Source organism: Phyllobates terribilis, unplaced genomic scaffold (assembly GCF_046119375.1).
Source record: "Phyllobates terribilis strain yellow unplaced genomic scaffold, ASM4611937v1 Scaffold_3__8_contigs__length_932513732, whole genome shotgun sequence".
NCBI lineage: Eukaryota > Metazoa > Chordata > Amphibia > Anura > Dendrobatidae > Phyllobates > Phyllobates terribilis.
Genome location: NW_027362763.1, coordinates 861,884,614 through 861,902,131, shown reverse-complemented (window position 1 = coordinate 861,902,131; position 17,518 = coordinate 861,884,614). Strand labels below are relative to the sequence as shown.

Sequence of the window (17,518 nt, the reverse complement as noted above, 5' to 3'; positions counted from 1 at the left end):
GTGTTGAACATCTGCAAGAAGTGGGTGACAATTTTAAAACCTTGTCCACCTGTCCTGTATTATAATTTGCAGTGAATTTTAAGTGCAAAATCTGCCCTGCAAATCTGCCACAACATAGCCAGTTCAAAGTCATCATCCTCAGCTACTGTATGAGCAAATGGACCCCTCAGTGTTGTTGTTGAGGGGCATGCTGCTGCTGCTTACAAGGAAATTACAATACTATAAAGTTTTTTTTAAGGGGTAAGGAGCTAACAGAATGGGCGAATATGAAAGACTTACTGTGTGATTGGCAAATCCAATTGTGTTAATTTCAACCATTCCACTTATGCTGAGAGTATCAATTTTGTTAAGATTGACTCTGTGTTTATAAATCAGTAAGTGCTTTCCGTTTGCAGCCACCTAAAATACACAAACGACAAACTACAATAAAATGAGATTAATATACAAGAAAACTTTTAAAAGGAATTTTCCTATTATGGTCACTTGGTTGGTTTTATATTTCTTGCTGACTTTAAAGAAGTTGTCCAAGTTTGTGACGAAAGTCTGCAGTCACTCTATGTGACTGCAAACTTGTGAAACCTCACAGCGCACATTGTGAGTATTCTCTGCTGCCGGGGGTGAGAATGAGCACTAATGTGACCGAAAGTATGCAATAGGCATTCTTCTGGCCACATTCTGACTAGACTGTGCAACCTCGCTCAATTCCCTAGTATTTAATGAGGATGCCCACGTCTAGTTGGTATGTGGACAGAACTATGCATATCGCATATTTGTGGTCAGATGATCGCTCAATGTCACTCTCTGCACCAGAGAATTCACAAGTCTGCAATCACATAGAGTAACTGTAAACATTTGTGAAAAACCTAGACAACCCCTGTACCCTCCTGATAGAAGACATGTGCAGTCATGAAATTGTTGGCACCCTTGAAATTGTTTCAGAAAATTAAGTACGGTATTTTTTTGGTGGGGGGGGAAGGAATAAGAAAAAAAAATGTAGTAAAAAAAATATATATATGTTCGTGTGTCTTACAGTCCACTTTTACGGTACCTTACTGGGGGGGTAGTTGCGGTGCAGTCGGGTCCCAGGAGACAGCAACAGGAGTGGGGCTATGATGCGGGTCCCATTCTGGGAAGAGGGGGTGTTTGGCGGTGCGAGGCAGTGGCAGGCCCCAGGCTATCAAAAAATATCGGTGGGGCTGCTGGAGGCAGCACATGTGCAGATTGAGATCCTGGGAGCCAATTTTCCTGAAGTCCACCGCAGTGAAAAAGATGGGTGCAGGGACTCCGCCGACATTTTCTGACAGCCTGGGGCCCGCCACAGCCTCACACCACCGAACACCTCCCAGCGCGAGTACCACAGCATCGTCCCACTAATGCAGAAATGACCCTGCCTCCTGGGACCACACTCCACTGGAGCCGCCCCCCGGCAAGCTACGTTCGGATTGTAAGACGCACACCCATTCCCCCGCCCCAAATTTTGGGGTAAAAAAGTGCTTATAGTCTGAAAAATATGGTATTTCTTCCAGAAAATTATAGCAATTACACGTTTTGTTATGTACATGTTTATTTCCTTTGTGTGTATTGGAACAACACAAAAAAAACAGAGAAAGAAAAAGGTAAATTGGACAATTTTTGGTGTTTTGTGCAAAATTAAGTCCAGACAAAATTGTTGGCACCCCCAACTTAATATTTGGTTGCACACCCTTTTGGACTAAATAACTGCAATCACTCAACCGATAACCATCAACAAGCTTCTGATCTCTCTCAATTGGAATTTTGGACCACTTTTCATTTGCAAACTGCTCCACGCCTCTCAAATATGAAGGCCGCCTTCTCCCAACTGCAATTTTAAGATCTCTTCACAGGTGTTCAATGGGATTTGGATCCGGACTCATTGCTGGCCACTTCATAACTCTCCACCGCTTTGTTTCCATCCATTTCTGGGTGCTTCTTGAAGTATGATTTGTCATAGTCCTGCTGGAAGACCCATGACCTAGGACGCAAACCCAGCTTTCTGACACTGGGCACTACCATTGAGACCCTAAATCCTTTGGTAATCTTCAGATTTCATGAAGCAGCACAACAACCCCAAAACATTTTTGAACCTTCACCATATTTGACTGTAGGTATTGTGTTCTTTTCTTTGTAGGCCTCATTCCGTTTTTTTGGTAAACAGTAGAATTATGTGCTTTATCAAAAAAGCTCTATCTTGGACTCATCTGTCCACATAACGCTTTCCCAGAAAGATTTTGGCTTACTAATGTATATTTTGGCAACCTGCAGTCTAGCTTTTTTATGTCTCTGTGTCAGCAGTGGGTCCTCCTGGGTCTCCTGCCATAGCATTTAATTTTGTTAAAATTTCAACAGATAATTTGCTTTGACACTGTTGCATCCTGAGCCTGCAGGACATCTTGAATTTCTTTGGAACTTGATTGGGGCTGCTTAGCCACTGTGAAGATCTGAGGTTGTGGGTTGTAAAAAAATACCTTGGCAGGTTAATGATGCAACAATATTTTATTCCTTACATCAAGCAAGGTTTTACAATAACTCCAGATAAATGGCCAAAATACAGTTCTCTCAGTCCTCAAGTTCCCAACCCGGGATCAGCAGTTCCACTGCCTTTGTGTCAGGCGATACTCACCGTCTCCCAACTTCTGGTTGGTCCACAGATTTCGTATCTTCAGCCAGTATAGTCTGTAGCCACAGTCCACGATCCTCCAGATGACAGATAAAATGATGAAAGCACAGGTGTTCAGTAGCAACAGTCCTTTAAGAAAGTTTAAATCCAAACGATAGATCCCACAACAGTGGCACGTTTATCCAGCCCAGTCGGTACTGATCTCCAAGACTCCATAGACCATTCATCCATCCCAGGGCTACAAGACCTCAGTCTAGCTCCTCTCCCTTTGACGAAATTCAACACAACTCCTGACTAAACATGTGGCTTCTTTTTCTCCTTCACTGGAATCAGCCCCCTCAAAACATACATGTGCATTAGTGGAGGGATTTTTTCTCAGGCCGAACTCATCACCTGGGACTGCATGTGCGACTCCCTGTGGTGGCGGCTCAGCTGGATCTACTTTGCCCCCATACACAATGAGCCTAGTGGCTGAGAGAACAATGGTTAGATGCTCCTGAGATACTAATGAGATTACTGGAATGCTGGACATTTTACAAGTGAAATTAGTGCACATACTGACGAGCAAGCAGAACATTAATAAAACACAGCAAGAAATCACTAATAAGACACAACAATAAGATCGATGGCACCGGTGCTCTGTGCTGAAAAAAAATCTGAGTCTTAAGAACAAAGCCAGATCATGACATCCACCATCTGGATTATCCTGCGTTGTAAGCTTTCATCAATTTTTCTCTTCCGTTCACGACCAGGGAGATCAGCTACAGTGCCATGGGTTGTAAACTTCTTGATTATGTTGCGCACCATGGACAAAGCAATATCAAGATCTCAGGAGATGGACTTCTAACCTTGAGATTGTTGATATTTTTAACAATTTTGGTTCTTAATTCCTCAGACAGTTCTCTTCTCCTCTTTCTATTCTCCAAGCGTAGTGAGGCACACACACAATGCAAAGATTGAGTCAATTTCTCTCCTTTCTATCTGGTTTCAGGTGTAATTTTCATATTGCCAACACCTGTTACTTACCACAGGTGAGTTTGAATGAGCATCACATGCTTGAAACAAAGTTGTTTAACTACAATTTTGGAAAAGTGCCAACAATTTTGTCCAGTCCATTTTTGGGGTTTTGTGTGGAGTTCTGTCCAATTTGTGTTTTTTTCGATGTTTTTTGTATTGTTACAAAGCACACAAAGAAAATAAATGTGTATAACAGAACGTGTAATTGCAATTATTCTTTGGGAGAAATACTTCATTTTCTGGAACGATTTCAAGGGTGCCAACACTTTTGGTCATGATTGTATATCTTACATCGGTTCTCAGTGTATGGAGAAGGCTCAAGAGTTTAATTTTAACCACTGAAATGCCGCTGTCAACCTCTGACAGCGGCATTTAAATGACACCAGTGCATGGTCACCGGATTCCACCAGCCCGTGACACATTCATAGGGAGTTGATATGGCAGCTGGGAACCTGCGATGGCCACAGTTCCCTACATGAGCTTGCAACACAAAACCCAAGACCTCACACAGTTCCATCAATGGAAAAAATTAAAACATTGCAACACAAGCATTTTTTTTTATTTTTTACAAATGTCTAAAAAAAAAATAAAACTCACCACTAATAAATAAATATGTACAATAAAATATATATATATATATATATATATATATATATATATATATATATATATATATATATATATATATATATATATATATATTACAGACCAAAAGTTTGGACACACCTTCTCATTTAAAGATTTTTCTGTATTTTCATGACTTTGCAAATTGTACATTCACACTGAAGGCATCAAAACTATGAATTAACACATGTGGAATTATATACTTAACAAAAAAGTGTGAAACAAGTGAAAATATGTCTTATATTCTAGGTTCTTCAAAGTAGCCACCTTTTGCTTTGATGACTGCTTTGCATACTCTTGGCATTCTCTTGATGAGCTTCAAGAGGTAGTCACCGGAAATGGTCTTCCAACAATCTTGAAGGAGTTCCCAGAGATGCTTAGCACTTGTTGGCCCTTTTGCCTTCACTCTGCGGTCCAGCTCACCCCAAACCATCTCGATCGGGTTCAGGTCTGGTGACTGTGGAGGCCAGGTCATCTGGCGTAGCACCCCATCGCTCTCCTTCTTGGTCAAATAGCCCTTACACAGCCTGGAGGTGTGTTTGGGGTCATTGTCCTGTTGAAAAATAAATGATGTTCCAACTAAACGCAAACCGGATGGAATAGCATGCCGCTGCAGGATGCTGTGGTAGCCATGCTGGTTCAGTATGCCTTCAATTTTGAATAAATCCCCAACAGTGTCATCAGCAAAGCACCCCCACACCATCACACCTCCTCCTCCATGCTTCACGGTGGGAACCAGACATGTAGAGTCCATCCGTTCACTTTTTCTGCGTCGCACAAACACACGGTGGAACCAAAAATCTCAAATTTGGACTCACCAGACCAAAGCACAGATTTCCACTGGTCTAATGTCCATTCCTTGTGTTCTTTAGCCCAAACAAGTCTCTTCTGCTTGTTGCCTGTCCTTAGCAGTGGTTTCCTAGCAGCTATTTTACCATGAAGGCCTGCTGCACAAAGTCTCCTCTTAACAGTTGTTGAAGAGATGTGGCTGCTGCTAGAACTGTGTGTGGCATTGACCTGGTTTCTAATCTGAGCTGCTGTTAACCTACGATTTCTGAGGCTGGTGACTCGGATAAACATATCCTCAGAAGCAGAGGTGACTCTTGGTCTTCCTTTCCTGGGGCGGTCCTCATGTGAGCCAGTTTCTTTGTAGCGCTTGTTTTTGCAACTGCACTTGGGGACACTTTCAAAGTTTTCCCAATTTTTCGGACTGACTGACCTTCATTTCTTAAAGTAATGATGGCCACTCGTTTTTCTTTACTTAGCTGCTTTTTTCTTGCCATAATACAAATTCTAACAGTCTATTCAGTAGGACTATCAGCTGTGTATCCACCAGACTGCTGCACAACACAACTGATGGTCCCAACCCCATTTATAAGGCAAGAAATCCCACTTATTAAACCTGACAGGGCACACCTGTGAAGTGAAAACCATTTCCGGTGACTACCTCTTGAAGCTCATCAAGAGAATGCCAAGAGTGTGCAAAGCAGTCATCAAAGCAAAAGGTGGCTACTTTAAAGAGCCTAGAATATAAGACATATTTTCAGTTGTTTCACACTTTTTTGTTAAGTATATAATTTCACATGTGTTAATTCATAGTTTTGATGCCTTCAGTGTGAATACAGAGTGGGTACGGAAAGTTTTCAGGCCCCATTACATTTTTCACTCTTTGTTTCATTGCAGCCATTTGGTAGATTCTAAAAAGTTCATTTTTTTCTCATTAAAGTACACTCTGCACCCCATCTTGACTGAAAAAAAAGCAAATGTAGAAATTTTAAAAAAAAGAAAAACTGAAATATCACATGGTCATAAGTACTCAGACCCTTTGCTCAGACACTCATATTTAAGTCACATGCTGTCCATTTCCTTGTGATCCTCCTTGAGATGGTTCTACTCCTTCATTGGAGTCTTGCTGTGTTTAATTAAACTGATAGGACTTGATTTGGAAAGGCACACACCTTACAAAAGAATTTCAGCATTACTCAAGGTTCCTAAGAGCACAGTGGCCTCCATAATCCTTAAATGGAATAAGTTTGGGACCACCAGAAGTTTTCCTAGTCCTGGTTGTCCAGCCAACCTGAGCAATCGTGGAAAAAGAGCCTTGGTGAGAGAGGTAAAGAAGAACCCCAAGATCACTGTGGCTGAGCTCCAGAGATGCAGTAGGGAGATGGGAGAAAGTTCCACAAAGTCAACTATCACTGCAGCCCTCCACCAGCCGGGCCTTTATGGCAGAGTGGCCCGACGGAAGCCTCTCCTCAGCGCAAGACTTATGAAAGCCCACATAGTTTGTGTTCAAAAACACATGAAGGACTCCCAGACTATGAGAAATCAGACTATGAGAAATAAGATTCTCTGGTTTGATGAGACGAAGATAGAACTGTTTGGTGATAATTCTAAGCGGTATGTGTGGAGAAAACCAGGCACTGTTCATCACCAGCCCAATACAATTCCAGCAGTGAAATATGGTGGTGGCAGCATCATGCTATGGGGGTATTTTTCAGCTGCAGGGATAGGACGACTGGTTGCAATTGAAGGAAACATGAATGCGGCCAAGTACAGAAATATCTTGGATGAAAACCTCTTCCAGAGTGCTGTGGACCTCAGACTTGGCTGAAGGTTCACCTTCCAACAAGACAATAACCCTAAGCACACAGTTAAAATAACAAAGGTGTGACTTCAGAAGAACTCTGACCATTCTTGACTGGCCCAGCCAGAGCCTTGACCTAAACTCAATTGAGCATCTCTGGAGAGACCTAAAAATGGCTTTCTACCAAAGTTCACCATCCAACCTGACGGAACTGGAGAGGATCTGCAAGGAAGAATGGCAGAGGGTCCCCAAATCCAGGTGTGAAAAACTTGTTGCATCATTCCCAAGAAGATTCATGGCTGTAGTAGCTCAAAAGGGTGATTCTATTTAATACTGAACAAAGGGTCTGAATACTTATGACCATGTGATATTTCAGTTTTTCTTTTGTAATAAATTTGCAAAAATTTCTGCATTTCTGTTTTTTTCAGTCAAGATGGGGTGCAGAGTGTACTTTAATGAGAAAAAAAATAACTTTTTAGAATTTACCAAATGGCTGCAATGAAACAAAGACTGAAAAATTTAAAGGGGTCAGAACACACTGTGTATGTATGTATGCATATATATATATATATATATATATATATATATATATATATATATATATATATATATATATATATATATATATATATATATATATATATATATATATATATATATATATATATAATATATAATGAAACTGCAAAATCAAAGCCCAAAAAACACTTGCGAAATTGCTTTTTTGCATAATTTCACAGGACTTCAGAAAACGAGCCTTCATAGATCTCTTTACATGGAAAAATAAAAAAAAGTTATGACTCTTGGAACAAGAGGAGGAAAAACACAAAAGAACAAAATTGGAAACACTCCCAGTCAAGAAAGGATTAAAGAACATGGGGCAGATGTGCAGTACCCTGCTGCGGCCACTACACTGTTAACGGAACTGTACAGCTCTGTAACTGAGAAGGTTCGTCCGCTGCCACCCCCAGGAACAGATGATTGGCGGGGTTGTCTGGTGTCCCACCCCCATCGATCAGATCATATATTAAAGATCTATCCTTTGGATAGGCATGTAAAAGTCCCATACAACCCGTTAAAAAAATCTGTCTGAAGGCTTGCTTTTCGCACACTAAGATATAGTTTTTATGTATGTCATTTTTGGGTACATACAACATTTTGAAAGCTTTTTATTACATTTTGTGTTTTTTTTTTTCAATTCTGGTGTATTGATTTTTTTTTTTCGGAGTTTAAAGTACCAGATAAATCATTTTATATTTTGAAAGCTGAAAGTTTTAGGCAATGTGCCCACGATGCAGAAATGCTGCATATTTTTTACGCTTCTCCCTGGCAGGAAAAACGCATGCTGTTTTTACATGCGTTTTCCCTGCCAGGTAGAAGCGTTTGTCAAGCGTTTTTGCATGCATTTCTGCATGCGGGTTATCAACGCTTTTCCAAGCGATTTTAGCATCACTTGGAAAAGTGCTTGACAACTTGGTCACACTATATAAATCCATGCAACCGGCATGGATTTATAGTAGTGTGACCAAGTTAGTTAAAATAAAAAAAAAGAATAAGAATGGTAAAAAATAAAAAATAAAGATTATACTTACCTTCCGATGTCCTCACGGTGTTTTCTCCCCTTTGTCCGGTCTTTTGCACTGCTCGCGGTGGTGTGAAGGACCTGCGGTGACATCATTGAGTCATGTGACAGGTCACATGACTCAATGACGTCATGGCAGGTCCTTGACAACACCGCGTGCAGTGCAAGAGAACGGACAAAGGGGAGAAACCTTCCGATGTCCTCCCGGTGTGAAGTATAATCTTTATTTTTTATTTAACAATTTTTTTGTACAGTTTCTATAAAAAACAGTCTCCTCTCCTCCAGACCTGGGTACCATCCACACATTGAACCGTGTGATATCCGCTTGTGCACATGTAGTGATGCGGATGTCATGCGGTTCAATGCAAGTCAATGGCGGCGATTACGCTGCGTGTCTGCAAATTTAATGGACATGCTGCGGATTTTTGAGCGCAGCACAAATGCTATGGAAAAATCCGCAGCATGGGCATTGAACTTTGTCATTGGGGACCATGGGGGACAGATTACCAAGCGTTTACGCTGCGTAAATTCCGCAGCATAAACGCTTGTAAAATGCTTCGTGGGCATGCAGCCTTATGAACACAACCAAATATGTTTACTTTTTTTTTTTTTAATTTTTCCATTTTTGAATTGGGGAAAAAAAGATGAATTAAAGTCTTTGTTTTAATATTTTCTAAAAGTAAAAAAATGAATTAAGGTTTGTTTTTTTAATTTCTCCAGGGGACTTGAACTTACAATTATTTGATCCCTTGTATTATGCAGTTAGGTCCAGAAACATTTGGACAGTAACACAAGTTTTGGCATTCCAGTTGTTTACTAAAACCTATTCAAGAACAGTTTTATAATCAATATGACTCTCAGCTTTAAGTTGAGGGTATTCACATCCTAACTGGAGTAAAGGTTTAGGAAGTACAACTCTTTCATATGTAGCTGCCTATTTTTCTAGGGAACAAAAGGTAATTGGACAATTATCACAAAATCTCTTTATTAGGCTGCATGAGCTTTTCCCTCGTTAATCCATCATCAATTAATCAGGTAAAAGGTCTGGTGCGTATTCCAGGTGTGGCATTTGCACTTGGAAGCTGTTGCTGTGAACCCACAACATGCAAACAAAGGAGCTCTCAATGGAAGTGAAACAGACCATCATTAGGCTAGAAAAAAGAAATCCATCAGAAAGATAACAGAAATGTTAGGAGTAACCAAATCAACAGTTTGGTACATTCTGCAAAAAAAGAGCGCACTGGTGTGCTTGGGAATTCAAAAAGGCCTGGACGTATACAAAAAACAACAGTGGTGGATGATCACAAAAAACTTTCCATGGTGAAGAAAAACCCCCTTTACAACATCCACCTCGGGGAAGAACAGTCTCCACGAAGTACGTGTTTCAGTATCTAAGTCTACCATTAAGAGAAGACTTCATGAGAGCAAATATAGAGGGTTCACCACAAGATGCAAACCATGAATCAGCCTTAAAAATAGAAAGTACAGACTCTGCCAAAAAACATCTAAACAGATTTGGAAAAACATTCTTTGGACAGATGAAACTAAGATCAACCTGTACAAGAATGATGGAAAGAAGAAAGTGTGGAGAAGGCTTGGAACGACTCATGATCCAAAGCACACCACATCCTCTGTAACACATGGTGGAGGCAGTGTGATGGCATGGGCATGCATGGCTTCCAATGACACTGGGTCACTAGTGTTTATTGATGATGTGACTGAAGACAGAAGCAGCTGGATGAATTCTGAAGTGTACAGGGCGAAACTTTCTGCTCAGATTTAACCAAATGCAGCAAGGTTGATTGGATGGAGCTTCACAGTACAGATGGATAAAGACCAAAAACATACAGCGAAAGCGACCCAGGAGTTTTTTTAAGGCAAAGTGGAATATTCTGCAATGGCCGAGTAAATCACCAGATCTCAACCCCACTGACCAGCATTTCACATGTTTAAGTCAAAACTTAGGAACAAAGATCCACAAACAAGCAACAACTAAAGTCAGCTGCACTAAAGGCCTTACGTCCGTGGCTTCCAGGCTGTCATTGTCTGAAAAGGGTTCTCTACAAAGTATTAAAAATTAACATTTTTCTTATGATAAAGTTAATTTGTCCAATTACTATTGAGCCCCTGAAATGAGGAGGCTTTGTAGAAAAAATGGTTACAATTCCTAAACGTTTCACAGGATATTTATTTATTTTCAACCCCTTAAATTAAACCTGAAAGTCTACACTTCAATTGCATCTCAGTTGTTTCATTTTAAATCCAAAATAGTGGCATTGAGAGACGAAAATCACGAAGATTCGGTCACTGTTCAAATATTTCTGGACCTAACTGTATAATGCGATATTACAGAATTGTAGTGTATAGTAAAATTACTGATCACTTATAAAGCACAGCCATAGGCTAGGCTTCACAGAAGCACCACGACGGCGGTGACGAGGGTCTACACTAGGCCCCCACCTAATTTGGCAGTCCCTTAGATCTTATAGCAGTACCTCCTATGTTGTGAAGGACTTAGTCACATATTAATCTTAGAGAATTTTGTTTATGTCACACACTACCTTCAACTTACAAAAATATAACATTAACCACGGACTGATTTAAAAAAAAAAAAAAAAAAAAAAAAAAAAAAAAAACTTACCTGGAATTTATTATGTAACACAAAAAATACAACTTCAAATCTCTGGCCCTTCTGGAAAGGCATCTGGTATGTTTTTTCTTCCCAGCCCCATCTTTCATTTAGTAGAGTGTTGCAGACTATGACTCCTGACCCTTTAAATCGAGGGTTAAAATGGAAAGCCACATCAGAACGGGGTTTAACACTCCTCCCACTCTGGAAGTCTATCTGAAACCTAAGAAAAAAAAAATAGATATTTTTAGGTGCTCATCATTTATGTATTAACCCCTCAATGTTGATGCCTGAAAGGGCCTTAATAATTGTCCAATTTTTTTCATCTTCACCAGCCATGACTTTTTAAATTTTTTTTTCCACTGACATGGCTGTATGAGGCTTTATTTTATGCGTGACAAATTGTATTATTCTTTTTGGGCTCTGGTTTGGGTACAAAGGAATTACTATATTTAATAAAATGTATATTATATGAAAAAAAAATAAACATATTACGGTACTTTTTTGTCCCAGATGCTTTTATAAATATTCACAGAGGGCTCCTATGGATTCCACAGTTGCAATAGGAAAACAAAGGGAGAAATAGGAGAGATACATACATACAAATATGTTTTTTTTCACATCGTTTGTCCATCAAAGCATCATAAAAAATCTATGGGGACATATATATATTTTTTTACTTTAATGCGCATTCTTCCGACTGTAACTGGCGCATCCCCAAGTACAGTAAAATACCGGCCACTACAGTGACAAAGCTGATCGGAGATTGCTAGGATCCATTAACTCTGCGGTGCCAGGCAGACACCTGTAGATCATGTAATCGCCAGGTTCTAAAGAAACATCGGCAGCTATTCACCATATACTTCTCACTGCATGTTATAAAACCTGCAAAATATATAGACAGAAGCAGTATTAAACCACTTCTGTCATTTCCCCCTTGGTCGCTGACTGTGTTGGTCAGCCAGAAATCAGACCTGCTGCTGTTAGAATGCAGGAGCTTTAAAGCAAGTGGCTAAGCTCTGTAAATTTAATACAACTGGTTGGTTAACACTATTGGCTCATCTGATCTGGAATAAATGAAGTGTAAGTTGGAGAATTTGTAAAAATATTTACATTTGAAAATAAATTTATACATTTACAAATACATATGGAGATACTGATAATTAAAAGCTGCCTTGTATAATGGCCGCTTCGTGTCACATTTAAGTCACAGATTGACTAAACAGATGGCCATGTATGCCCACGCCGTCTCAAATCTAACCTACTGCAGGGATAGAAGCATCCAAGGAAGTGCTCATGATTGGTGGTCCACGAAAATCCACCTATGAGGCGTTTATGTACTGATGCTATAAATGTATTTTGCATGCAAATTTCATACAAACCTTTATATCTATACAGACGTAGCCTTCAGATTGAGGGATCTTTCATGGCAATTTATAATACAATAGAAATTGGTGAGCACTTCAATTGAATTTTCAAATGAAAAGTGTAAGATGGCCGCCGGAAATGTCCTTGAGGGGAGATATGTATCCCTGAGGTTGGCAGCCTCAGTGATGTAAAACCGGGAAAGGATGCTCCAGCACACATAGTGCTGAGAGGGTTAACAGGGCGTATCAGTGCCGTTTTTTTCAAGCAGTCATAAGAGACAGATGGGATTGGTTGCGCACATATCCCCACCCCAGGGTGTGCGTATAAAATGGAGACCGAGTGTCTCATTCAGTGTCTGTGGCCGGAGGTGTGGAGACCTCCAGCGTGTCTGTGCTAAAGGACACTGACCGTGTACGGGCGAACCCATTATATTGTATGGACTGTTTATTTTCTGTTTTGTTACACTGTGCCGGACAAGGCTGTCTTTTGTTTAATTCTAAAAGTGCGCTTTATGCAGGCATAATAAACCTGCCTTGGACGTTTTAAAGAAACAGTATCCTGTGTCTACTTCTAACGCGGCTGAGTGAGTACCAAACCCTACAAAAGATAAAAATGAGCTCAACAAATACCTGTCTGCATTAGGATCTACTACCCCATGGACCACTACCATGGTTCCTGGTTCCAAATTTTCAAAGATTGTGCCAACATATGGGACGGCCTGTAAAAATATTATACATTATTAAAGAAAAACTTTGCAGTCAAACTTTTTTCTCTACTACTTTACAGTGTACTAATTCTAGAAATGTTCTTTCAATGAATATCTAATAGATATCTGTTGTGCAAAAACCTTTAAGGCTTTGTTCACACTAAGCTGTTTATTTTTCTGCAGCAAAACCTACTCTTTTAGCAGTGAAGTTTCTGCCTCTAAAAAGCAGGTTTTGCTTGTTTTTTTGCAACGTTTTTGTCACTGTCCACTTGTCTCTTTATGCATGCTGATAAAGTTTAGTGACAAAAAAAATTGGCTATTCAACTTCATCAGATTTTCGCACAAAAAAAAAAAAAGCAGCAAAACCTGATACCTGTGTTTTTGCAGCGTGTTTGGCACTGCCCATTACTTTCAATGGGTGAAAAACACTGCAAAAACGCCGAAAGTAACCTTCTCTATTGTGTAAAAAAACATGCAAAGCACAAAATACTGATGACAAAAATGCCAATGTGTGTGCATGAGATTTCTGAAATCTCAGACTTTGCTGGAACTGTAAAACACAGCTGAAAATTTGCATAAAAAAATGCATCGAAAAAACACCTAGTGTGAGCATAGCACAATTTTACATCTCTAAAAACATTTTAAGGCTATCAGTGGGAGTCTTATCCAGAGAGTGAGAATGGCAATAGTTACATAGCACATGGACTTCTCACTGCTCCGGTCCATGATGTGTCTACTTGGAAATTAAGAAAATAAGGAGTTGAATATGCAGACCATACAGACTAAATTTTCTCTTTTTTTTTTTAGAACAATATGCCAATGATAGACCACAAATGTCACATAACAGAAAACATATACATGCTGTGGTTTTCTTGTTCATATTGGAATGAGCAAATTGTAGATTCAGAGTGAAGGCACCAAAACCGCGATGGAAATAAAAGTAAGAAAACTAGATGAAGTGTTAAACCTTAGACTCCTCAACGTTCCCCTCTTTTACTTCGAGGGCAGAGTTACACCAACTTGGAGTTCTCTCAAGCAGCTTCATGAAGTAGACACATGGAATGGCTTTCCAGCCAGCAGTCTTGAAAAAGTTCCCATAGGTGCTGAGCAATTTCTGACCACCGTACAGTTTTCCACGGAAATGATGTCCAGTCCAGTGTTGCTCAGCCCAAATAAGTCTCTTTTTCTTGTTTGCAGTCGGTAATAGTGACTTTCTTTCAGCAATTTGATCATGAAGCCCAGCTTCTTGTAGTTTCCTCTAGACTGTTGATGTCTGCTACTTCATTTATGAGGGCTGTTATGTGAGGTGTTGTCATTTTGCCTTTTCTGAGGCTGGTAATTCTAATGAACTTATCCTCTGCTGTAGAGGTCATTCTTGGTGCTCCTTTCCTGGAAAGCCAGTTTCATCACAGCGAATGATTGTTTTCATGACTGCACTTAAGCATACCTTCAATGTTCTAGCAATTTTCCAGACTAACCTTCACATGTTAAAGCAATGATTCACTGCTGTTTCTCATTAATTAGTGACTGGTTTTTGTTAATTTCTGGCTTAGAACTGTTGTGGAATACAGCTCAGCATTCTTACTTTGCAGCATTTTTCGATTTTTATTTCGCTTTTTGGCATTTACAGTAGAAGTTAATTCATTTTTTATTTTGATAGATTGAGCTTACAGATGCGACAATACCAAATATGTTTATTTATTTATTGTTCCCTAATTTTTAGTCCCTTTAGAGAACTTGAATGTGCAATCACTTGTTCTATTACTGCAGTAATATACCATGCGTGCAGAATTATTAGGCAAGTGAGTATTTTGACCGTATCTTTAGGCAGATTTTCCAACTTCAAGCTGCATAAACTTGAATTCTTATAGGATGAAGCAGATCAGGTGATTTGTATTTGTGTAATGAGGAGGGTGCGGCATATGGCTACAACACCCTTTATCAAGGTGTGCAGAATTATTAGGCAGCTTGTTTTACTAAGGCAAAATGGGCCAAAAAAATATTTAACAAACTTCGAAAAGTCAAAAATTGTTACAAAGTCTTACCATAGGGATTCAATATTCTAGAAATTACGAAGATATTGGGGAGTAATCACAGAACCATCAAAAGTATTGTAGCAGATAGTCAACAGGGTCACAAAAAACGTGTTGAGAAAAAAAAGACTCACATATAAACTGCCAAAGACTTGAGAAGAATCAAACGTGAAGCGACAGGAATCCATTATCCTCCAGTGCTGTCATATTCCAGAACTACAACCTCCCTGTAGTGCCCAGAAGTACAAGGTGTTCAGTGCTCAGAGACATGGTTAAAGTAAGGAAGGCTGAAACCCGACCACCACTGAACAAGACACAGAAGGTAAAATGTAGAGACTGGATCAAGAAATATCTGAAGACTGATGAGATGATAGTTACTCTTGATGGACCAGATGGATGGGCTGTACCTGCGGCTGGATCAATATCTGGCACAGACCTCCACCTTGCCTCAAATGCCAGCAAGGTGGAGGTGGGATACTGCCATGACTTAGTATTATTAAACATGAGGTAGTTGGACCTTTTGGGGTTGAAGATGGCCTCAAAATCAACTCCCAAACCTACTGCCAGTTTTTATAAGACACTTTCTTCAAGCAGTAGTACAGGAAAAAGTCTGTGGTTTTCAAGAAAACCATGATTTTGATACAGGACAATGCTCCATCGCATGCTTTAAAGTCTCCACTGCTAGACTGCCAGTAAAGGCCTAAAGATGAAAAAATAATGACATGGCCCCTCCCTCATCTGACCTAAATCCTACTGAGAACTTGTGGGCTCTGCTTAAAATTGAGATTTATGGTGAAGGAAAACAGTCACCTCTCTGAACAGTGTCTGAGGGGCTGTGGTTGGTGCTGCCCAAAAGGTTGATAATCAGCAGATGAAGAAACTGACAGACTCCATGGATGAAAGACTGAATTTTTTTGAAATGTCAGAAATGTATTTTTGTACATTGAGTTATTTTGTTATTATTCTCTGAAAATCAACAATTGAGATGGGAACATTTAAATTTTTCACTTTGTTGCATAGTAATTCTGCACACTAATCATTGCCGAATAATTCTAGATATTCCCCTAAGAAAGACAAAACTTCACTTCTACTTTCTTGAATACTCAGGGTTCAGGATTATTAACGTTTTGGATTGACCGACAGCACTATAGTTGTTAAATAATAAAATTGATCATCAAAAATACAAAATTGCCTAATAATTATGCACACAGTGCAGAGAAAATGACATTCTACGCAGGCTGGGCTGCACAGGAGGACTAAGTTGACAGTTTCGGGTGTCTTCGGCAGACCCTCGACTGCCATGACAACCCATGAACACCTCTGAAGCTAAGCCTATGCATGTGTCCACCGGCAAGCAGTCCTGATTGCTGTTGTTACAGGAAGATGTCAGTTATTCAACACAGCCAGCATCTGCCAAGTACAGTGTGGGCTGGAGTTTGAAACGGTGCCTGGCTGCGAAATTTCATCCATGCAGGTTGTGTCGGTGTCTCTACCATCACCACTCAAAGCATTCTGAGCAGTGGTGGTCAGCACACCTTGGCATCTGGCTTGGCAGCCGGCCCTCCAGTGCATCTGTTCAGAGTTAGCAGTATCTCAGAGCCAGCACACCTTACTGACTGAAGCATGTCGGCTCCTAGGAGGAATATAGTTAATTTTCTCTTGGGAGCCGCACTTTAAGTCTGGGCACCTTTGTAACACGATGTAACTGCAGATTAGCCCTATATCTGCAGGTAAATAGCCTTATGAGATGTGACAGGTTCCATTTAATCCCTAGGTTGGTAACAAATGAAAGGGTCAACCCTAACCAGATACGCCAAGTGATTCTATATTTCCCATGCAGCAACCAGTTCAGAGGAATTGGGTATAGTTGGAAACAACTTCCCTAACAATAAGGGTGCTTTCACATTGTGTTCTGTGTCTCCGTCGGGGCATACGTCCCAAATTCCCCGCAAAACAGGGTCTGGACGTATGCTCTGACGGGGGCCACAGACTGCAATGGTGACGGCAGAGTGAACGTAGAGCGAACGTGAGCTCTGCCGTGCACGCCCACAGGAGGCGGACACTCAGACACCGTAGCCTACGTCTGAGTGTCCGCCTCCTGTGGGCGCACACTCCCGAAAAAAGTGCACGGCAGAGTGCACGTTTGCTCTGCCGTTACAATTGCAGTCTATGGCCCCCGTCACCGTATACGTCCAGACTCCGTTTTGTGGGGACACAGAACACAATGTGAAAGCATCCTAAGAGATGATCACCAAAGTTTTTGAAAGCATGACACAAGATGATCAGCCTCCTAAAGTTCAGAGGAGATTATTATAGTGACATAACCCATTTACA

General features: G+C 40.3%; 1 protein-coding gene across 1 annotated transcript in view; it reads right to left on the bottom strand.

The window, feature by feature from the left end:
- Positions 1–17,518, bottom strand: part of LGALS8 (galectin 8) — a 69,156-nt gene that overhangs the window by 35,445 nt on the left and 16,193 nt on the right. Inside the window, exons 3-5 of the mRNA XM_073672616.1 lie at positions 13,075–13,163; positions 11,090–11,300; positions 280–399 (exon numbers count right to left, since the gene is read on the bottom strand). Coding sequence (XP_073528717.1) covers positions 280–399; positions 11,090–11,300; positions 13,075–13,163 — 420 coding nt within the window. The remainder of the gene's footprint in view (positions 1–279; positions 400–11,089; positions 11,301–13,074; positions 13,164–17,518) is intronic.